Source organism: Ananas comosus, linkage group 3 (genome assembly GCF_001540865.1).
Source record: "Ananas comosus cultivar F153 linkage group 3, ASM154086v1, whole genome shotgun sequence".
NCBI classification, from domain to species: domain Eukaryota; kingdom Viridiplantae; phylum Streptophyta; class Magnoliopsida; order Poales; family Bromeliaceae; genus Ananas; species Ananas comosus.
Genome location: NC_033623.1, coordinates 7,111,669 through 7,129,972, shown reverse-complemented (window position 1 = coordinate 7,129,972; position 18,304 = coordinate 7,111,669). Strand labels below are relative to the sequence as shown.

Sequence of the window (18,304 nt, the reverse complement as noted above, 5' to 3'; positions counted from 1 at the left end):
ATTTAATAATTGTTTATTGTTCATATCATGCTATAGTGCACATGGTTACTAGTTATGCCTCAAGAACCTAGTGGTGTAATTCGCTGAGGTCGGCGGCTTACCCATTGGGAACTATTGACTAATAGTTCTCATGCCCTATTTATTGTTGTGCTATTTTCAGAGCCATCCACAACGAGTGAGGCTAGGGATCGCGACAAGGGGGTTGCGTCGAGCTAGGCAGAGCTCGGAGTCCTGCTAGGTGATCACCTCACTTTTTGAGTGAGCTAGAGAGTAATTGATATGGATTATCCACTTGTATATTTTTATGTGAATTATCCACTTGTACATCCTGATGTGAATTATCAATGGTAGGTTCACGATCTGTCACGCCCAGGTTCCAGCGGAAGCCTACCCGGTACACCCACAGACCCGCCATATACCCAGAGTATACAAGGCGTCTACAACAACATGTTAGGAATAGTGTCTAAGAATAGTAACATCTTGTTACTTCATATAAATATTTATTTCTTTGTACAGGAGATTATGCATTCCTTATATTAGTGTATACTATATTAGTTTTCTTACCAATTCACAACTCACCATGTATTAGCTTGATCTATGTTTATATAAAGAGGTCTTTTGTAATTTATCAAATTAGAAAGAAATATATTTTCTTCTCCAATTATTCTTTGTTTCATGGTATCAGAGAGCGACTAGCTTAATACGCAAAAGCTCGTCATCACAAGCTCGCCGTCGGTATCTCTCGACCTAATTCTGTCATGACATCCGCACCTCCATCGATGCCACCTGTACAGGTTCCTACACTGACACCTCCATCAATGCCGCCTGTATAGGTTCCTGCACCGACTATTGCCCAGCTCGATGTTAAACTCTTCGGGCCTAATTATCGTGAATGGTCGGTGTCCATTCAACTCTTGTTTGATGCTCTCGATCTTACTGGACATATTGATGGTGCTGGTCCACCAACCGATGATTCCAAACTCAAGGACTGGCTCGTTGCTGATCGACGTGCTCGTGGAATTATTTCTACATCGGTAAACATAGACATTCGGATGCAGCTTATCAATTTGTCCACCGCTCACCAGATGTGGTCTCTTCTTCGGCAGATGTATGAGCAGTCTAGTTATGCTCAATCATATGCTCAGTTTCAAGAGATCTCCATGGCTCATCAAGGTGAGCATAGTATCCAAGAGTTTTACAGTTTTATGCAGGCTCGTTGGCGTCAACTGGCGACCATGGATGAACCCTTATGTCGCACTTGCTCAGCTTGTCAATGTACTGTCAAGCAAAAGCAGGTGCGTGATCAACAACGATTGTTCCAGTTTCTTATGCGCCTACGACCTGAGTTTGAAGCATTACGTGGCCAACTACTCCATCGAACTCCCTTCCCTACTATTGATGTGGCTCTCGCGGAATTGATTGCTGAGGAGACACGTCTTCGAGTTTTGAGTTCCTCTTCTTCCGCAATGCCTAACGTTCTTGCTGCTCATGGTCCTGCAAGTCCACCTCCCGTGCCAGCGCCTACTTATCATCAACCGCCTTCTAGTTACATTCCAAATCCTGGTACTAGAAAAGACAAACGAAGCATTCAATGTCGTTACTGTCATCTTTGGGGTCACTCAATTCAAGATTGCCGGAAAAAGAAATGGGCAGATCAGCATTTACGATCCTCTCGTAATATGCCTACTGTTGCATCTGCTCCTTCTGTTCCTCCGGTCAACAACGCGTCATCTACAGAGCAGCAACCTTCAACTATTCAATTGAGTCTTCCTCAACTACTGCAGATGTTTCAGCAACACCAATTGACTCCATCCACTTCGTCAGGGCAGTCCTCCTCTATCTTTTCATCTACGCCATCAGGTTTTGGTATGACTGGTCCTGGAGGTACTTCGGAACATTCCTGGATTTTAGACTCAGGCGCATCATTTCATATGACACCACATGCTTCTTTACTTTCTTCACCTTCTCAATTAAATTCACCTTCACATATTTTTACTGCTGATGGTACCTCTCTTTCTGTCAATAATAGTGGCGTTGTTTCACCTAAATCTGATACTTCAGGACGCTTTACTATTCCCTCTGTCCTACATATACCTCGACTCTCTCTTAACTTACTATCTGTCAGCCAAATTACTGATCATGATTGCACAGTGACCTTTGATTCTTCTTCTTGTCTTGTGCAGGATCGTCGGACCGGGACTTTGATTGGACAGGGCCATAGACGTGACTGCCTGTACTACATGGACTATCTGCACCTTCCTCCTAAAATTAATTCAGCAAATATTGCTACAACTTCAAATTCTGATCTCTGGCATCGTCGTCTCGGTCATCTTTCTTCTGATAAGTTTATTGTTTTAGTTCGTAGTGGTGTATTAGGTCCTATTTCTAATTCCGAATCTGTTTCTTGCATTGGATGCAAACTTGCTAAACATTCCATTAAACCTTTTCCTGTTAGCAATTCTATTTCAAGTGCACCATTTGATCTTATTCACTCTAATGTTTGGGGACCGGCACCTATATCAACTCGTGTTGGAAATAAATATTATATTATTTTCATTGACGATTACTCACGCTTTACCTGGGTTTGTTTTATGCATAACAAATCTGAACTTTTTCAATTGTATCAAAATTTCGCTGCCATGGTTCAAACTCAATTTGGTGCCACCATTAAAACTTTCCGCTCTGATTCTGGTGGCGAGTATCTTTCAAATGAATTTCGCCAACTTCTCGCTAAGCATGGTACTTTGCGGCAACTCTCTTGTCCTTATACTCCTCAACAGAATGGTGTTGCTGAGCGTAAACACCGACATATCCTTGAAACCGCTCGATCTCTTCTAATTGATGGGTCTGTGCCTAAACAATTTTAGGCATATGCGGTTTCTACCGCAGTTTATCTTATTAATATTATGCCCTCCAGTCTTTTCTCTGGCGTTTCTACTAGTGAGCGATTGTATGCTAAATCACCGTCTTATACTCATTTGGGTGTTTTTGGATGTACTTGTCTTGTTCTTTTGCCTCCGCATGAACGAACCAAATTAACTCCAAAATCGTCAATTTGTGTTTTCTTAGGATATAGTCTTGAGCATAAAGGGTACAGATGTTATGATCCTACTACTCGCCGCATGCGAATTTCTCGAGATGTCATTTTTCTTGAACATGTATCATATTATGCTCAATCTAAGTTAAGCGTTAATACTTCTGCCATTTCTTCACCTTCTGTTATTGATCTTTCATTTCTTGTTAATTCTTCGTCGACCACCACATCTTCTCCCGAAGAGCCCCAACGAATTGTCTCTCTGTCACGCCCCGGGACCAATACCAATTTGGGCCGTCCCGAGCTCGTCGAACAGACGCCGAACGGACAGAGTTTCCCCTGTCCGCCCAAGGCTCATCACATGTACAAATTCAAACAAGAAATGCACTAGCGGAAACATACAAAAACGGCTTACACGGGGTAAGCAATAGCCATTAGTGAAAGAAGGGAACTAACAATTATACAAGTACTATGATTCATTTTTTTTTTGATCATATACATTGCATTCATCTCTTACATTCATGATTCTTTGCATTTCATTACATTACAACGTTCGCATCATTTCTTTCATACATCACATTTACCTCAAAATAAGCTTTATATTCTTTTCTTCGCTTTATACATTAACATCTTGAATCATCAAATACAAAAGATGATAAAAGGGTAGCTGCTAACAAATGTAACCCAACTTTGGTGGCCTCTGACTACGATGCGATACCTTTACCGCGGTCGCTCGCCGGCTCGCTCGGTCCCAGCTCTGTGGAATAGTGGGGTGAGAACTACAACAAAGTTCCCAGTGGGTTCGACCCCAACATCACCGACTTTCCCACTAGGACTAACTCAGGCATAATAGAAAGAATAAGCTATATAGTAACCAATCTATAACATGATGCTAATATGCCTGAACAATAAGCAAGAAACATGCTCAACATTAAATATATGCAGATTATGCAAATTCTTTCGTTCTATACCTCTACACTTTGTTCTTTGTTCTTTATTCTTTACTCTTTGTTCTTTGTTCTTTATTCTTTGCTTTTTGCTCTTTGTTCTTTAATCTCAAGACTAACCCGGGGGTTTCGCCACATTAGCTTGCTTCACATTAAGTCCATCATCGCAGGAACTCACCCGCTAGGACCGTCCTTCGGGTTTACTCCAACCCGTGATGCATAACTCCGGAGCGCATCGCCCGAGGGGGAGCGACCGCCCTCGAGCACGGAACTCATAGCAAGTATGATCGAAATCCTTAACTCAAATGATTGTATGTTCAATCTTGACTTTACACTAACTCTAGTGTTCATTACATCACTTTGTGTTGCCACTCTAGCAATCATTGTTCTTTACATTTTTTTTACTTTTGCTAACTCTAGCAATCACGTTCTTTACATCTCTTTTACTTTAGGCTATCTTTAGCTTTCACATTCTTTAACTTTACGCATTCTTTATTCTTTATACGTTCTATATTGCTCTCTTTGCTTTAGCTTTAGTCATTGTCATCATTCTTTACATCACTTTGATTCTTTGCTTCACACTAACTCTAGTGTCACTTTACTTTACATTATTAGATGCCACTCGATCTATGTCATAGTGTCACTCTGTTCTTTTGCCTCACTTGGGTACTCACATTTTCTCTCATGCATATATATAGGGTTTTAACATTCATAAGGTCCTCGACCATCACATTAAGCAAGTTGTACTCACAATCATGCAACATCACGTTTTTTATCATCACTTTACCCTAAAATGCATGCAACAAGTATATAGTATATGCTCAATTGAATGACACATTAGGTATAGAGAGAAGTTCAACGAGTTTGGAAGCACCACCCACCTCGTAGGTCTCTTTAGGTGCTCCGACGATTTACTTGGGATTTTTAGACACCTGGTTCACTACCTGCGACAAAATGAAGTCCTATTAGGCCATTTTGCTCATATATTTACCTTGGCTTTTTCGTAACGCTAATCCGAGCGCACCAACGCGTCGGAAATACCCCCAATTAGATTTTTGAAGGGTCAATTTCACTTAGAAATCTCCATGAGCAAAAGCCCCAATTTGGTGCCCTAGCTCCAATACATATACAAAACCTAGGGATTTGATCTTATTGGGAAGCAAAAGTAGCTTCAATATACTCTAAAAAGTCCATTAGAACCATCTTTAAACAAATCACAACCCTACTTAGGGTTTCACCATGAGAGATGATGAAGCTCACCTTCAAGCTTCACCATTTCCATGGCCATGATCTCAAAAGAAGCAAAAGAAAAGCTTCCAATACTCTAAAAGCTCCATAAAAACCATTTCTAGGTTTACCCAAACCCTAGTTTGGGAGTTAACATGAAAAAGGGCAAAGCTTACCGCTAAGCTTGCTCCTTTCTTGCACTAGAGAGAAAGAAGATGGAGTTGCTTCACTCTAATGGCTTCTTCTCCACTTTCTTCTTCTTCTTTTCCTTCCTTTCCTTGTCTTCTTCTTCTCCTCCTTTGGCTTCTAGAGAGAGAGAGGGAGAGAAGAGAGTGTGAGAGGGCGAGAATGAGAGAAATGTCTCATTTGTCCCCTTACTATACTCTATGGGTTGCAAAATTGCAGCTAAATCCCTCAACTTTTACTCTTTCACACAGCCTGGACTGGGCTGTTCGCGCAGGCGGGGACCGGTCTCTCCTTCAGGGACCGGTTCCCGAAGCTTGTCCCAGCGTAGCGAGAGCTGCCGCGCGCAGTACAACCGGTCTCTCTTTGGGGGACCGGTCTCTCGAGGACCGGTCTCTGAGGCAGGGACCGGTTCCCGAGAGCTGGTTTCTCAGGACTTAGCCGATTTTTCGGCTATCTCATTTCATACGCATTCGGGGACCGGTCTCTTCCACCAGGGACCGGTCCTCGAGAGCTCAAAACTGCAAAATGCAGATTTTGATCCTTTAGCTCTCGAAAACCTCCCGTAACTCACTTTTAATTATTTTAACACCTTCGGACTTTCCGAAGTGTACCATCCTCGCACTTTGGTCAATTTGACTAAAGTTCGATATTTATTTTCCGAATTTTCAGTATATTACATTCTCCACCCCTTAAAATAATTTCGTCCGCGAAATTACGCATACCTTAACTCGTCGACTCAAATAGATGCGGGTACTCTCGCCGCATGGTTTCCTCGAGCTCCCAAGTGGCCTCTCGTGCCGCGTGGTTGCTCCACTGGACATTCATATATGGAATCTTGCGACTTCGCAACTTTTTAACTTCTCGATCAAGGATGCACACCGGGTACTCCTCATAAGACATATCTTCACATAGCTCTACGGGCTCATACTCTAATACATGTGTCGAGTTTCGAATATACTTTCGGAGATTGGACACATGAAACACATTGTGAACTCCCGCGAGTCTCGGTGGTAGTGCGAGCTTATATGCTACCGCACCCACACACTCTAATATCTCAAATGGTCCGACATATCGGGGACTTAGCTTCCCGCGGACCCCAAAACGCTTTACTCCTCACATCGGCGATACTCTCAAGAATACACGGTCTCCAACCGCGAACTCTAAATCCTTTCTTCTCTTGTCGGCATAACTCTTTTGCCGAGATTGCGCCGCCGCTAATCGTTGACGAGCAAGGCGAACTTTCTCCGCCGCGTCCCGCACTACATCCGGGCCAAGAGCCGTTCTCTCGCCCACATCGCTCCAATGGATAGGAGAACGACACTTTCTTCCATAGAGTGCTTCAAACGGCGCCATAGCGATACTTTCTTGATAGCTATTGTTATAGGCGAACTCCGCCATTGGCAAGAAATCATGCCATCCTCCTTTGTAATCCAGCACACATGCTCGAAGTAAATCCTCAAGGATTTGTATCGTCCGCTCCGACTGTCCATCACTTTGAGGATGAAACGCTATACTGAAGTCGAGCCGTGTGCCTAGCGCGTCTTGCAAACTCTTCCAAAAGTGGGATGTGAACCTGGGGTCTTGATCTGACACAATCGATACTGGAACCCCATGAAGTCTCACAACCTCGTCGAGATAAACTTCTGCTAGCTTGTCTCCTGACCACGTAGTATGTATCGGCAAGAAGTGTGCCGACTTTGTCAATCAATCCACTATTACCCATATCGCATCGTGTCCGCCTTGTGATCGAGGCAAACTGGTAACAAAGTCCATCGCTATATCTTCCTATTTCCAAACAAGTATTGATAAACTTTGTAGCTTTCCCGCCGAAAATCGGCGCTCGGCTTTCACTTGTTGGCACGTTAAACATTGCGCCACGAATTCCCCAATATCTCTTTTCATGCCCGGCCACCAATAATGCTCCTTCAAGTCTTTGTACATTTTAGTGCCGCCGGGGTGTATGCTATAAGGGGATTGGTGCGCCTCTTGCATAATCGCCCTTCGAACACCATCATCTTTCGGTACACACCATCGATTTCGAAATCGAAGTGCGCCGTCGGCTCCAATGCCAAGATCTCCGGCTTTACCGCTCTCAACATCACCTCGAACCTTTTGGAGATAAGGATCCGAAGCTTGTAATTCTTTGATTCTCTCAAATAGGGTCGGTTGCACAACTAATGCGGCAAGTGTAGCCGGCACTCCCGGCGCTACCACTTCCAACCCAAGGCGTTACATTTTCTTATGCAATAGCGGTTGAGGCATGATTGCCGTCGCTAAATTATCCGCCGACTTTCTACTTAACACATCGGCCACGACATTGGCTTTCCCAGGGTGGTAAAGTATGGTGACATCGTAGTCCTTCAGCAACTCTAACCACCGCCACTGTCGCATATTCAACTCTTTCTGGGTGAACAAGCACTTCAAACTTTTGTGATCAGTGTAAACCTCACAATGTTCACCATACAAGTAATGCCTCCAAAGCTTCAGCGCAAAAATCACCGCGGCTAACTCAAGGTCGTGAATTGGATAGTTCTTCTCATAACTCTTTAATCGGCGCAATGCATAAGCAATGACTCGCCCATTTTGCATTAACACACACCCGAGACCAACATATGAGGCATCACTATAAACTACAAAAGTCTCCCCCGGAGTCGGCAAGGCAAGGACCGGGGTCGACGTCAACCTGTTCTTTAACTTCTCGAAGCTCGGATCGCAATCGTCGCTCCAAACATACTTTACTCCCTTGTGCGTAAGGCGCGTTAGCAGAGTGGTTATTTTGGCAAACCCCTCCATGAACCGCCGGTAGTAGCCCGCAAGTCCAAGAAAACTGCGGACCTCCGCTACATTCGTCGGGTGAGGCCAATCCTTGATCGCCTCCACTTTCTTCGGGTCTACGGACACTCCGTCGCCCGACACCACATGGCCCAAGAATGTGACTTCCTTTAGCCAAAAGTCACACTTCTTTAACTTCGCATAAAGCTTCTCCTGTCTGAGTATTTACAGCACAGCTCTCAGATGCTCTTCGTGCTCTTCTTCGCTTATCGAATAGACCAATACGTCGTCTATAAACACCACGATGCATCGATCCAACAACGGCCTGAAGACTCGATTCATCAAGTCCATAAATACTGCCGGGGCATTAGTAAGCCCAAACGGCATTACCGTGAATTCATAATGGCCATACCGCGTACGGTACGCCGTTTTGTGCACATCCTTTGGCCTAATCTTTAGTTGATGATACCCCGACTGGAGATCAATCTTTGAATACACCTTGGACCCTTGCAACTGATCGAATAAATCGTCAATCCTCGGCAACGGGTACTTGTTCTTTATCGTTACTTTGTTCAACTCGCGATTAGGCAGAGGAAATTGCATACGCAATTCTGGGTTGTGTTGCAACTTGCAAAAATCAGTGCTGCTTTTCTTATCTCCTTATTTAGTTTTGATGACATGCTCTTTGACTTATATCAGCTGTTATTAATTAGAAAGTTGTATTTAAATGTATAAAATCTCTTCAAATGTAGATTACATGTCCTTTCATTTTGAGGAACCATATTCTGTTAGTTGCCATTAGCTGTGACTAAAGGATTCGTTGTTGTTGCGAACCTGCTGTTGCTTTTATTTTCGAATTTTTTGCTTGGTTTTGATGTATCAGCATTTCTCTTTTCTATTTCTATGGTTTTTTAATTGAAGGCAATTTAATTCAAAAATTATGGCTAGCTAGCTCGTGTAAGTTAATTAGTGGTCTTCAGTGCTGTTTGACTTTGGGTTTAGATATGTGTTAGTTAATTACTCTCTAGCTTTATTTTTCAGTTAGTTTCTAGCTTTATTTTGTTAAATTAAATTAGAAATTATTAGAAGATGAGGAAAGAGCATACTTTGAGAAAAAGAATAGAGCTCTACTTGGATCATACTTATTCTTAACATCAATATTTTTTTTTTCAGATTTTAATTTTGTCTAATTATATTTGTTTTTAATTCATTGGAGATAAGGATGAGTGGTGCAATTTCTACATAGTGTTAGTATTCGACAATCCTTTATTTTGGATGTGGACCATATAATCAAATGTACTTATTTTAGATTGAATCATTTAGTTTCAATTTGAAGACTCTTTGTCTTGTACTTAAAAAATTGGAGATATTGGGAGGTATTTTGTATGACGAATGTGAGAATATTAATGTCTTTTCGTTATTAGAATTTAAAAATCTCGTTGATTTGCTTTTATTATAAATTTCAGTTGGTTGTTTGAAACTAGTTGGTTTTATGACCGATAATGTAGTGACAAATAATGATGACAAATATATCGGTGATGAATATTATCGTTATAAATGTAATTTTCATCGACAAACTTTATGATCACTAAATATTAGTGTGTAGTGAATAATCATCGTCATAAATGCAATATTTAGTGACGGATAGTGATGTCGCTCACTAACTATTAGTGACGACATATATTGTCACCTAATATTAATATTTTTTATGTTCAACCATTTTATAAATATTATTGGTGACAAATAAGTAACATTCAGTGACAAAATTAACTTGTCATAAATATTGTCTTTAGTGACAATGTTTTTTTTTCCGTGGCAAAATCTATTTGCCACGGGACCTATCGTGACAACTTATAGTGACCGTATTTATCGTCACTAAAACTATTAGTGATAAATTTTTTATTTTTAGTGACAATGTTTTACTGTCACTAATAAATCATTTTTTTGTAGTGTGAACGGACAGAGTTTTCCCTGTCCGCCCAAGGCTCATCACATGTACAAATTCAAACAAGAAATGCACTAGCGGAAACATACAAAAACGGCTTACACGGGGGTAAGCAATAGCCATTAGTGAAAGAAGGGAACTAACAATTATACAAGTACTATGATTCATTTTTTTTTTATCATATACATTGCTTTCATCTCTTACATTCATGATTCTTTGCATTTCATTACATTACAACGTTGGCATCATTTCTTTCATATATCACATTTACCTCAAAATAAGCTTTACATTCTTTTCTTTGCTTTATACATTAACATCTTGAATCATCAAATATAAAAGATGATAAAAGGGTAGCTGCTAATAAATGTAACCCAACTTTGGTGGCCTCTGACTGCGGTGCGATACCTTTACCGCTGTTGCTCGCCCGCTCGCTCAGTCCCGACTCTGTGGAATAGTAGGGTGAGAACTATAACAAAGTTCCCAATGGGTTCGGCCCCAACATCACCGACTTTTCTACTATGACTAACTCAGGCATAATAGAAAGAATAAACTGTATAGTAACCAATCTATAACATGATGCTAATATACCTGAACAATAAGCAAAAAATATGCTCAACATTAAATATATGCAGATTATGCAAATTCTTTCGTTCTTTACCTTTACACTTTGTTCTTTGTTCTTTATTCTTTGCTCTTTATTCTTTGTTCTTTATTTTTTGCTTTTTGCTCTTTGTTCTTTAATCTCAAGGCTAACTCGGGGGTTTCGCCACATTAGCCTGCTTCACATTAAGTCCATCATCGCAGGAACTCACCCGCTAGGACCGTCCTTCGGGTTTACTCTAACCCGTGATGCATAACTCCGGAGAACATCGCCCGAGGGGGAGCGACCGCCCTCGAGCACGGAACTCATAGCAAGTATGATCGAAATCCTTAACTCAAAGGATTGTATGTTCAATCTTGACTTTACACTAACTCTAGTGTTCATTACATCACTTTGTGTTGCCACTCTAGCAATCATTGTTCTTTACATTTCTTTTACTTTTGCTAACTCTAGCAATCACGTTCTTTACATCTCTTTTACTTTAGGCTATCTTTAGCTTTCACATTCTTTAACTTTACGCATTCTTTATTCTTTATACGTTCTATATTGCTCTCTTTGCTTTAGCTTTAGTCATTGTCATCATTCTTTACATCACTTTGATTCTTTGCTTCACACTAACTCTAGTGTCACTTTACTTTACATTATTAGATGCCACTCGATCTATGTCATAGTGTCACTCTGTTCTTTTGCCTCACTTGGGTACTCACATTTTCTCTCATGCATATATATAGGGTTTTAACATTCATAAGGTCCTCGACCATCACATTAAGCAAGTTGTACTCACAATCATGCAACATCACGTTTTTTATCATCACTTTACCCTAAAATGCATGCAACAAGTATATAGTATATGCTCAATTGAATGACACATTAGGTATAGAGAGAAGTTCAACGAGTTTGGAAGCACCACCCACCTCGTAGGTCTCTTTAGGTGCTCCGACGATTTACTTGGGATTTTTAGACACCTGGTTCACTACCTGCGACAAAATGAAGTCCTATTAGGCCATTTTGCTCATATATTTACCTTGGCTTTTTCGTAACGCTAATCCGAGCGCACCAACGCGTCGGAAATACCCCCAATTAGATTTTTGAAGGGTCAATTTCACTTAGAAATCTCCATGAGCAAAAGCCCCAATTTGGTGCCCTAGCTCCAATACATATACAAAACCTAGGGATTTGATCTTATTGGGAAGCAAAAGTAGCTTCAATATACTCTAAAAAGTCCATTAGAACCATCTTTAAACAAATCACAACCCTACTTAGGGTTTCACCATGAGAGATGATGAAGCTCACCTTCAAGCTTCACCATTTCCATGGCCATGATCTCAAAAGAAGCAAAAGAAAAGCTTCCAATACTCTAAAAGCTCCATAAAAACCATTTCTAGGTTTACCCAAACCCTAGTTTGGGAGTTAACATGAAAAAGGGCAAAGCTTACCGCTAAGCTTGCTCCTTTCTTGCACTAGAGAGAAAGAAGATGGAGTTGCTTCACTCCAATGGCTTCTTCTCCACTTTCTTCTTCTTCTTTTCCTTCCTTTCCTTGTCTTCTTCTTCTCCTCCTTTGGCTTCTAGAGAGAGAGAGGGAGAGAAGAGAGTGTGAGAGGGCGAGAATGAGAGAAATGTCTCATTTGTCCCCTTACTATACTCTATGGGTTGCAAAATTGCAGCTAAATCCCTCAACTTTTACTCTTTCACACAGCCTGGACTGGGCTGTTCGCGCAGGCGGGGACCGGTCTCTCCTTCAGGGACCGGTTCCCGAAGCTTGTCCCAGCGTAGCGAGAGCTGCCGCGCGCAGTACAACCGGTCTCTCTTTGGGGGACCGGTCTCTCGAGGACCGGTCTCTGAGGCAGGGACCGGTTCCCGAGAGCTGGTTTCTCAGGACTTAGCCGATTTTTCGGCTGTCTCATTTCATACGCGTTCGGGGACCGGTCTTGTCACGCCCCGAGCTCCGCCAATTTGGTCGGATTCGGCCACGTCGACAGACCGCCGAACGGACAGAGCTTTCCCTGTATGTTCCATGCGTCACAATCTAAACAATGCAACAAAAGAGGTCCCAACCAGGAACAGTAGCAAGTATGTAGATTGCATAAGTATCAAAAACATAAAAGGCTAACTATGCAATTAATAGTATTCATCTCACAATTTTACATTTAGAAAATTTCATAAGTCTTTAAATTATTATATAAGCCTTTATACAGTTTACAACTTACACAATTTATTACAAATTTGATACAAGTTTGTTTCTTTCATTCTGAACTCCGAGCTAGACTGGTTTAGGATACTGCTATCTCTGGTCTCGGGGGTAGGGCGCTATCAACGAAGCAAGGCCCTGTCCTTGCGCCGCCGCGCCGCTCACGTGCAAACCTGTACCCCCAAAAACCACACGGGGGTGAGAACTATATAAATATAGTTCCCAGTGGGTACGGCCATCCAAGGGAAGAGCTCGACCCACCAGGTCCAAAGGAGGCAACTGCAGGTTAGTAAACTGAACAGATAGATAGATATTCGATGATACAATTAATAAAACCATACCTTGCCTCGCGATATGCAATATGTAAATCATGCAACTATGTAACAAGTAGATCTACTGATCCTACTTTATATCTTTAACCATTCTTTACTTGTAGCCGTTCTTTATTAGCTATTTACGTTCATTAGCTATTCTTTATTCTTATTCTTTATTCTTTATCATATTGTGCTCACTGGCGATTCTTTCCTAAGGTTACTTTACCTTAGTCATCTAGCCACCCGACTCGATCTTGAGTCAATCAATCGCGGATAGTCCGCGCACTGTCTAGCTCGAGGTGAAGGAACTCTCACATGCACCTCAGCTGGCAACAGCTCACTGTACTCCTGTCCTAGTCGTCTGGTGGCAAACAATCGCACCTCACCCAACAACGGCCTATGTCACGCCCCAATCCCCGCCAATTTGGTCGAGTTCGGGTCACGTCAACAGACGCCGAACGGACAGAGCCTCCCCTGTCCGCCCAAGGCTCTAACAATACATATAATTAGGCAATTAACAAAAGAATTGCAAATATAATACAAGGCTTGCACGAGGGCAAGCAACAACGGAAGCGAAAGCTCTAAGCTAAATATAGATTACACATGATATTTGATTTCATTTAAACCAAATTCAAGTAAACAAAGCTAATGTAAAACTATTACATTCCATTCAACCATCATATCTTTTTACATTTAGTCATCCACCAAATACATGATTGTTTTCACTTTACATACCTAAATCAACAAAACAAAGTTGATACCTGTATAACAAAAGGGAATGACTACAAAATGCATAAAGTCCCCGGTGGCCGCTACCTACGGCGCCAAACCCTTGCCTCGGTCCTCCGCNTTATTTGACCCCCAATTAGGTTTCTACGAGGTCAATTTGTCCCCAAAAAATTCTAGAGCAAAAGCCCCAATTTTCAAGCCTTAACAATGCCATTTAGGGTTTTTCTTGGATTGATCTCATTGTTAAGCAAAAGATGGCTTAGAATCATCCAAGAAGCATCCTACTAAGGTTTCTAGACCTTTGGAACCAACCCTAGGGCTTCTAACTCAACTTCCAAGGGTTCACCATAAGAGCACCTTGAGCTCTCATGGGTACCTTGTTGTTCATGGCTCAAAAGAGCTTCTAAAACCTCTAAGGAGTACAAAGCTCCAAATCCTTAGGTTAAAACCCAAACCCTAGAGGAAATCTTGCAAGAACTTACCTCTAGTCCAAGCTCCACCAAGATTCTTCTTGTTGGAGAGCTCCTAGATCTACCAAAGCCCCCAAATCCTCTTCCTCCTTGCTTCTTCTTCTTCTTCTCCAAGCTCTAGTGCAAGAGTTCTAGAGAGAGAAAGAGAGAAAATAAGAGAGGAGGAGAGAAATGGCTGTAGGAGAGAGGGGTGAGTCATATATAGTGTTGTAACAATTGCACTTAAGCCCCTCTACTTGTTTCCACTTGAACTGCCCAGACTGGGCACTTTTCGCCTTCGGGGACCGGTCTCCCCGACCAGGGACCGGTTCCCGAACGGGGGTTTTCCAGGACTTAGCCAAATTTTCGAGTTTTTCGGCTGTTGCGCAGCGAGGGACCGGTCTGCCCGTCAGGGACCGGTCTCCCGAGGACCGGTCTCACCACCAGGGACCGGTTGCCTCAGGATTTCCTGGCAGGCTACGCGTACGGGGACCGGTCTCTCCTTCAGAGACCGGTCCCCGAGAGCTCAAAATCTGGGACTTAGCCAGATTTTCCAGATTTGCTCTCCGGGTCCCTTTTTGCTCCATTTATGAACTCCAATGCACTTAGGGTCCACTGTAACTCATTCAATTCCGCGTTCCGCTCATTTTGACGGAACTCGGCACGACTTACGAGGGATGTGGTATGTTACATTCTCCACCCCTTAATTTAGTTTCGTCCGCGAAACTTCTAAGGTTGAAATTTAAATTTCATACCTCACTTCGGATCCTCGAAGAGGTGAGGATAACGCTCCCTCATTTCGCTCTCGAGCTCCCACGTCTCTTCCCGGTCATCGTGCTCGCACCAATGAACTTTAACATACGGGATTTCGCGGTTCCGAAGCTTTCGCACTTCCCGATCGGCAACATACGCCGGGAATTCTTCATAAGTCATATCCTCCTGTAACTCTATCGGTATTTACGAGAGAATATGATCCGGGTCGTACACATACCTGCGGAGTTGAGATACATGGAATACATCATGTACTCCCGCCAGCCTCGGTGGTAATGCCAACTTGTAGGCCACCGCTCCGACCCGTTCCAAAATCTCAAAGGGTCCGATATAGCGGGGGCTCAGTTTCCCGCGAACACCGAACCGCTTAACTCCTCGCGTCGGCGATACTTTTAAAAATACGCGGTCTCCTACCGCGAACTCAATATCTTTTCGCCGCTTGTCGGCATAACTTTTGTGCCTTGATTGCGCCGTTACTAACCTTTGTCGGGCAAGGCGAACTTTTTCTTCCGCCTCTTGCACCACATCCGGGCCAAGAACTATTTTCTCGCCCACGTCGCTCCAGTGTATCGGCGAGCGACATTTCCTTCCATACAGGGCCTCGAATGGCGCCATCGCAATACTTTCCTGATAACTATTGTTATATGCGAATTCCGCCATCGGTAAATGGTCGTGCCATCCGCCCTTATAATCAAGTACACACGCTCGAAGCATGTCCTCAAGTATTTGAATCGTCCTCTCCGATTGACCGTCACTTTGAGGATGGAATGCCGTACTAAAGTCGAGCCGCGTGCCAAGCGCCTCCTGCAAACTCTTCCAGAAATGAGAGGTGAACCTAGGGTCCCGGTCCGATACAATAGATACAGGAACCCCATGAAGTCTCACCACCTCGTCAATATAGACTTGGGCTAACTTATCGCCCGACCAAGTAGTGTGGATCGGCAAAAAGTGTGCCGATTTAGTCAACCGCGTGTCCACCATCTACCCATTATCGCCGTCATGTCACCTTGTGACTTAGGCAGCCGTCACAAAAGGGTTCCAAATTCGGCGGATGTTTTTTTTCTATTTCCATTTTTTTCCCCCAAACGGGTATAGGGTTAAAAAAGGGGGCTCTTTGGGGGCAATTTCCCCGGCTGGGAATAATTTCGGGGACGCGGCTTCTGCCCTTCAAACCTGTTTTGGCCATGTGAGGGGGGCATGTGGCCCACGGAAAAAACTTTCCCCCCCCTTTATATTCCCCTCTTTTTCTTTCATTGGGGGGCCCGGGGCCACCAAAATTTTAATGTGGGCAAACATTCTCAAATCTTGATACATTTTTGGTTTTCCCGAGGGGGGCCGCGGGGGGGTTGGGATATAAGGGGGGAGAAGGATTTTGGAAAGTATTGCCGGATTTCCTTTGGCATTAAATCGCCCTCCCCCCCCGAAAGAGCAGGATCGGGTCCTTGGGGCACAACCCTAACCAAAGGGGGGGGGTGTGGCCCCCCCCGAATTAATCCGTAGTTTGCGCCGGTCGGGTTTCCAATTTGGTTTTTTTCATTAAAAAATTATCGGGAAAACCAAACTTCCCAACCTTCAACTTTTTTGGCCCCGCCCACCTTGGGGGGAGGGGAAATTCAAATTTCCGATTGTTGGCCCTTTTGTTTAATTCCTTGGGAATTTTTTCTTCCAAAACCAAGGGGGTTGGTTTGCACGGAATTTAAGGGTGGCGAGGTGGGTTTGGGGCTTTTTTGCGGCGCCCCCAACAAACAAACTTTTCCAGTCCCAAAAAAACCGCGGCTGGGGGGGGCGGGGGGGGCGCATTTTTTCTCCTTTTTTGCAACGGCCGGGGTGAGGCGGGTTTAAATTTTCCTCCGCCGTCCAAATTGTCTCTGCCGGGGGAAACTTTTCTTTGGCCTTTTAAAGCGGGTGCATCGGCAACAACGGGTTCTTCAGCCTTCCGTGGGTGGGGAAGAGAAAATCCATGGAACGTTTCATAATTTTTAAAGTAAACTCTAAAACCAAACCCGCCGCTGGGGGGGGGGGGGACGGGGGGCAAGGGGCGGTCTTTAGCTCCTTTCTTGGTTGTGGCAGGAAGACAAAGATTTATTTGAGAACTTCTTATGGGATCGGTTGTAGGATCTCCAAAACAAACGGTTTTCCCCGGTATTTAATTTAATGGGGGGGCCCCTCCACAGGTTAGCCCGGGGCGGGGGGGCAAAATTATAAACCGCGCTTAAGGGCTTTTTCAAGGGGTCGTGGGCGTCGGGGGTAAGTTTTTTTCCTTTTCATTAAATTTCTTTACAGGGGGTTGGGCGGCCGGAAGGGGGGATTAAAAAAGGCTCAATTGGGGGGAAAAAAAAACCTTCGGGGCCGGGTTGGCAATTTTTCAGGGAACCAACCAAACCCCGAGGAACCATATTCGGAGGCCATCACTGGGTATATTACGGGGAAAAAACCATTAAAAATTTTTCCTTTCCCGCGGGGGCGGTCGGGCAAGGGGGCAAGGGGCCATCCGGAGTAAGATGTTTCAACTTTGTCTTTTTTAAGGGGCTTATTCAAAGCTTTCGGTCACCAACTCGGGGGGCTTCCAAAAAACCAAACTTTCAAACCCCCCTTTTTTTTTGTGCGTTAAAGGGGGCGCGGTTAGTCTGGAATTGTATTAGTATTAGGGAAAATTTTTCCCTCCAAACCCAAAACCGGCGTAATTAGCCCCGGGGGCAAAAGGGTCCCAAGGAAGGTTTTCGGAAATCTTCCGGGTAACAAAAACCTTGGGTCGGGGGGGCGAGGGGTGGGCCCAAATTTTCTTAAAAACGGGGCCTCGGATTCCCTCTTTTTTGGGGGGGGGGGAATCCCACCGAAATGCCCCATTCTCGGGGGATTTCCACCGTTGGGGGCCCCAAGGGGTAAGGTAACCCCTCCGGGAAAGGGGGGCCCTTAAAAAACTCACAAACTTCTTTAAAAAAATTTTGCCGTAAAAGGGGGCTTTTTTTCTTCCGGGAGGTATCTGGGTCCCCAACACACGAACAGGCCTTTAAATTTTGTCCTTCGTGTTGTGTTTCTTTCTCTTTCGGGGTCCAGAATTACAAAAAAACCAATAACGGGTGGTTCAATTGATAACCACGGGAAACGGCAAAAAAAAACGGGGGTGTCCAATGGCGGAG

General features: G+C 43.6%; 1 protein-coding gene across 1 annotated transcript; it reads left to right on the top strand.

The window, feature by feature from the left end:
- Positions 1,282-2,326, top strand: LOC109708055. The gene is made up of 2 exons (XM_020229639.1): positions 1,282-1,884; positions 2,184-2,326. The coding sequence occupies exons 1-2, from the start codon at positions 1,329-1,331 to the stop codon at positions 2,219-2,221; spliced, it is 594 nt and encodes a 197-aa protein (XP_020085228.1). The 5' UTR covers positions 1,282-1,328; the 3' UTR covers positions 2,222-2,326.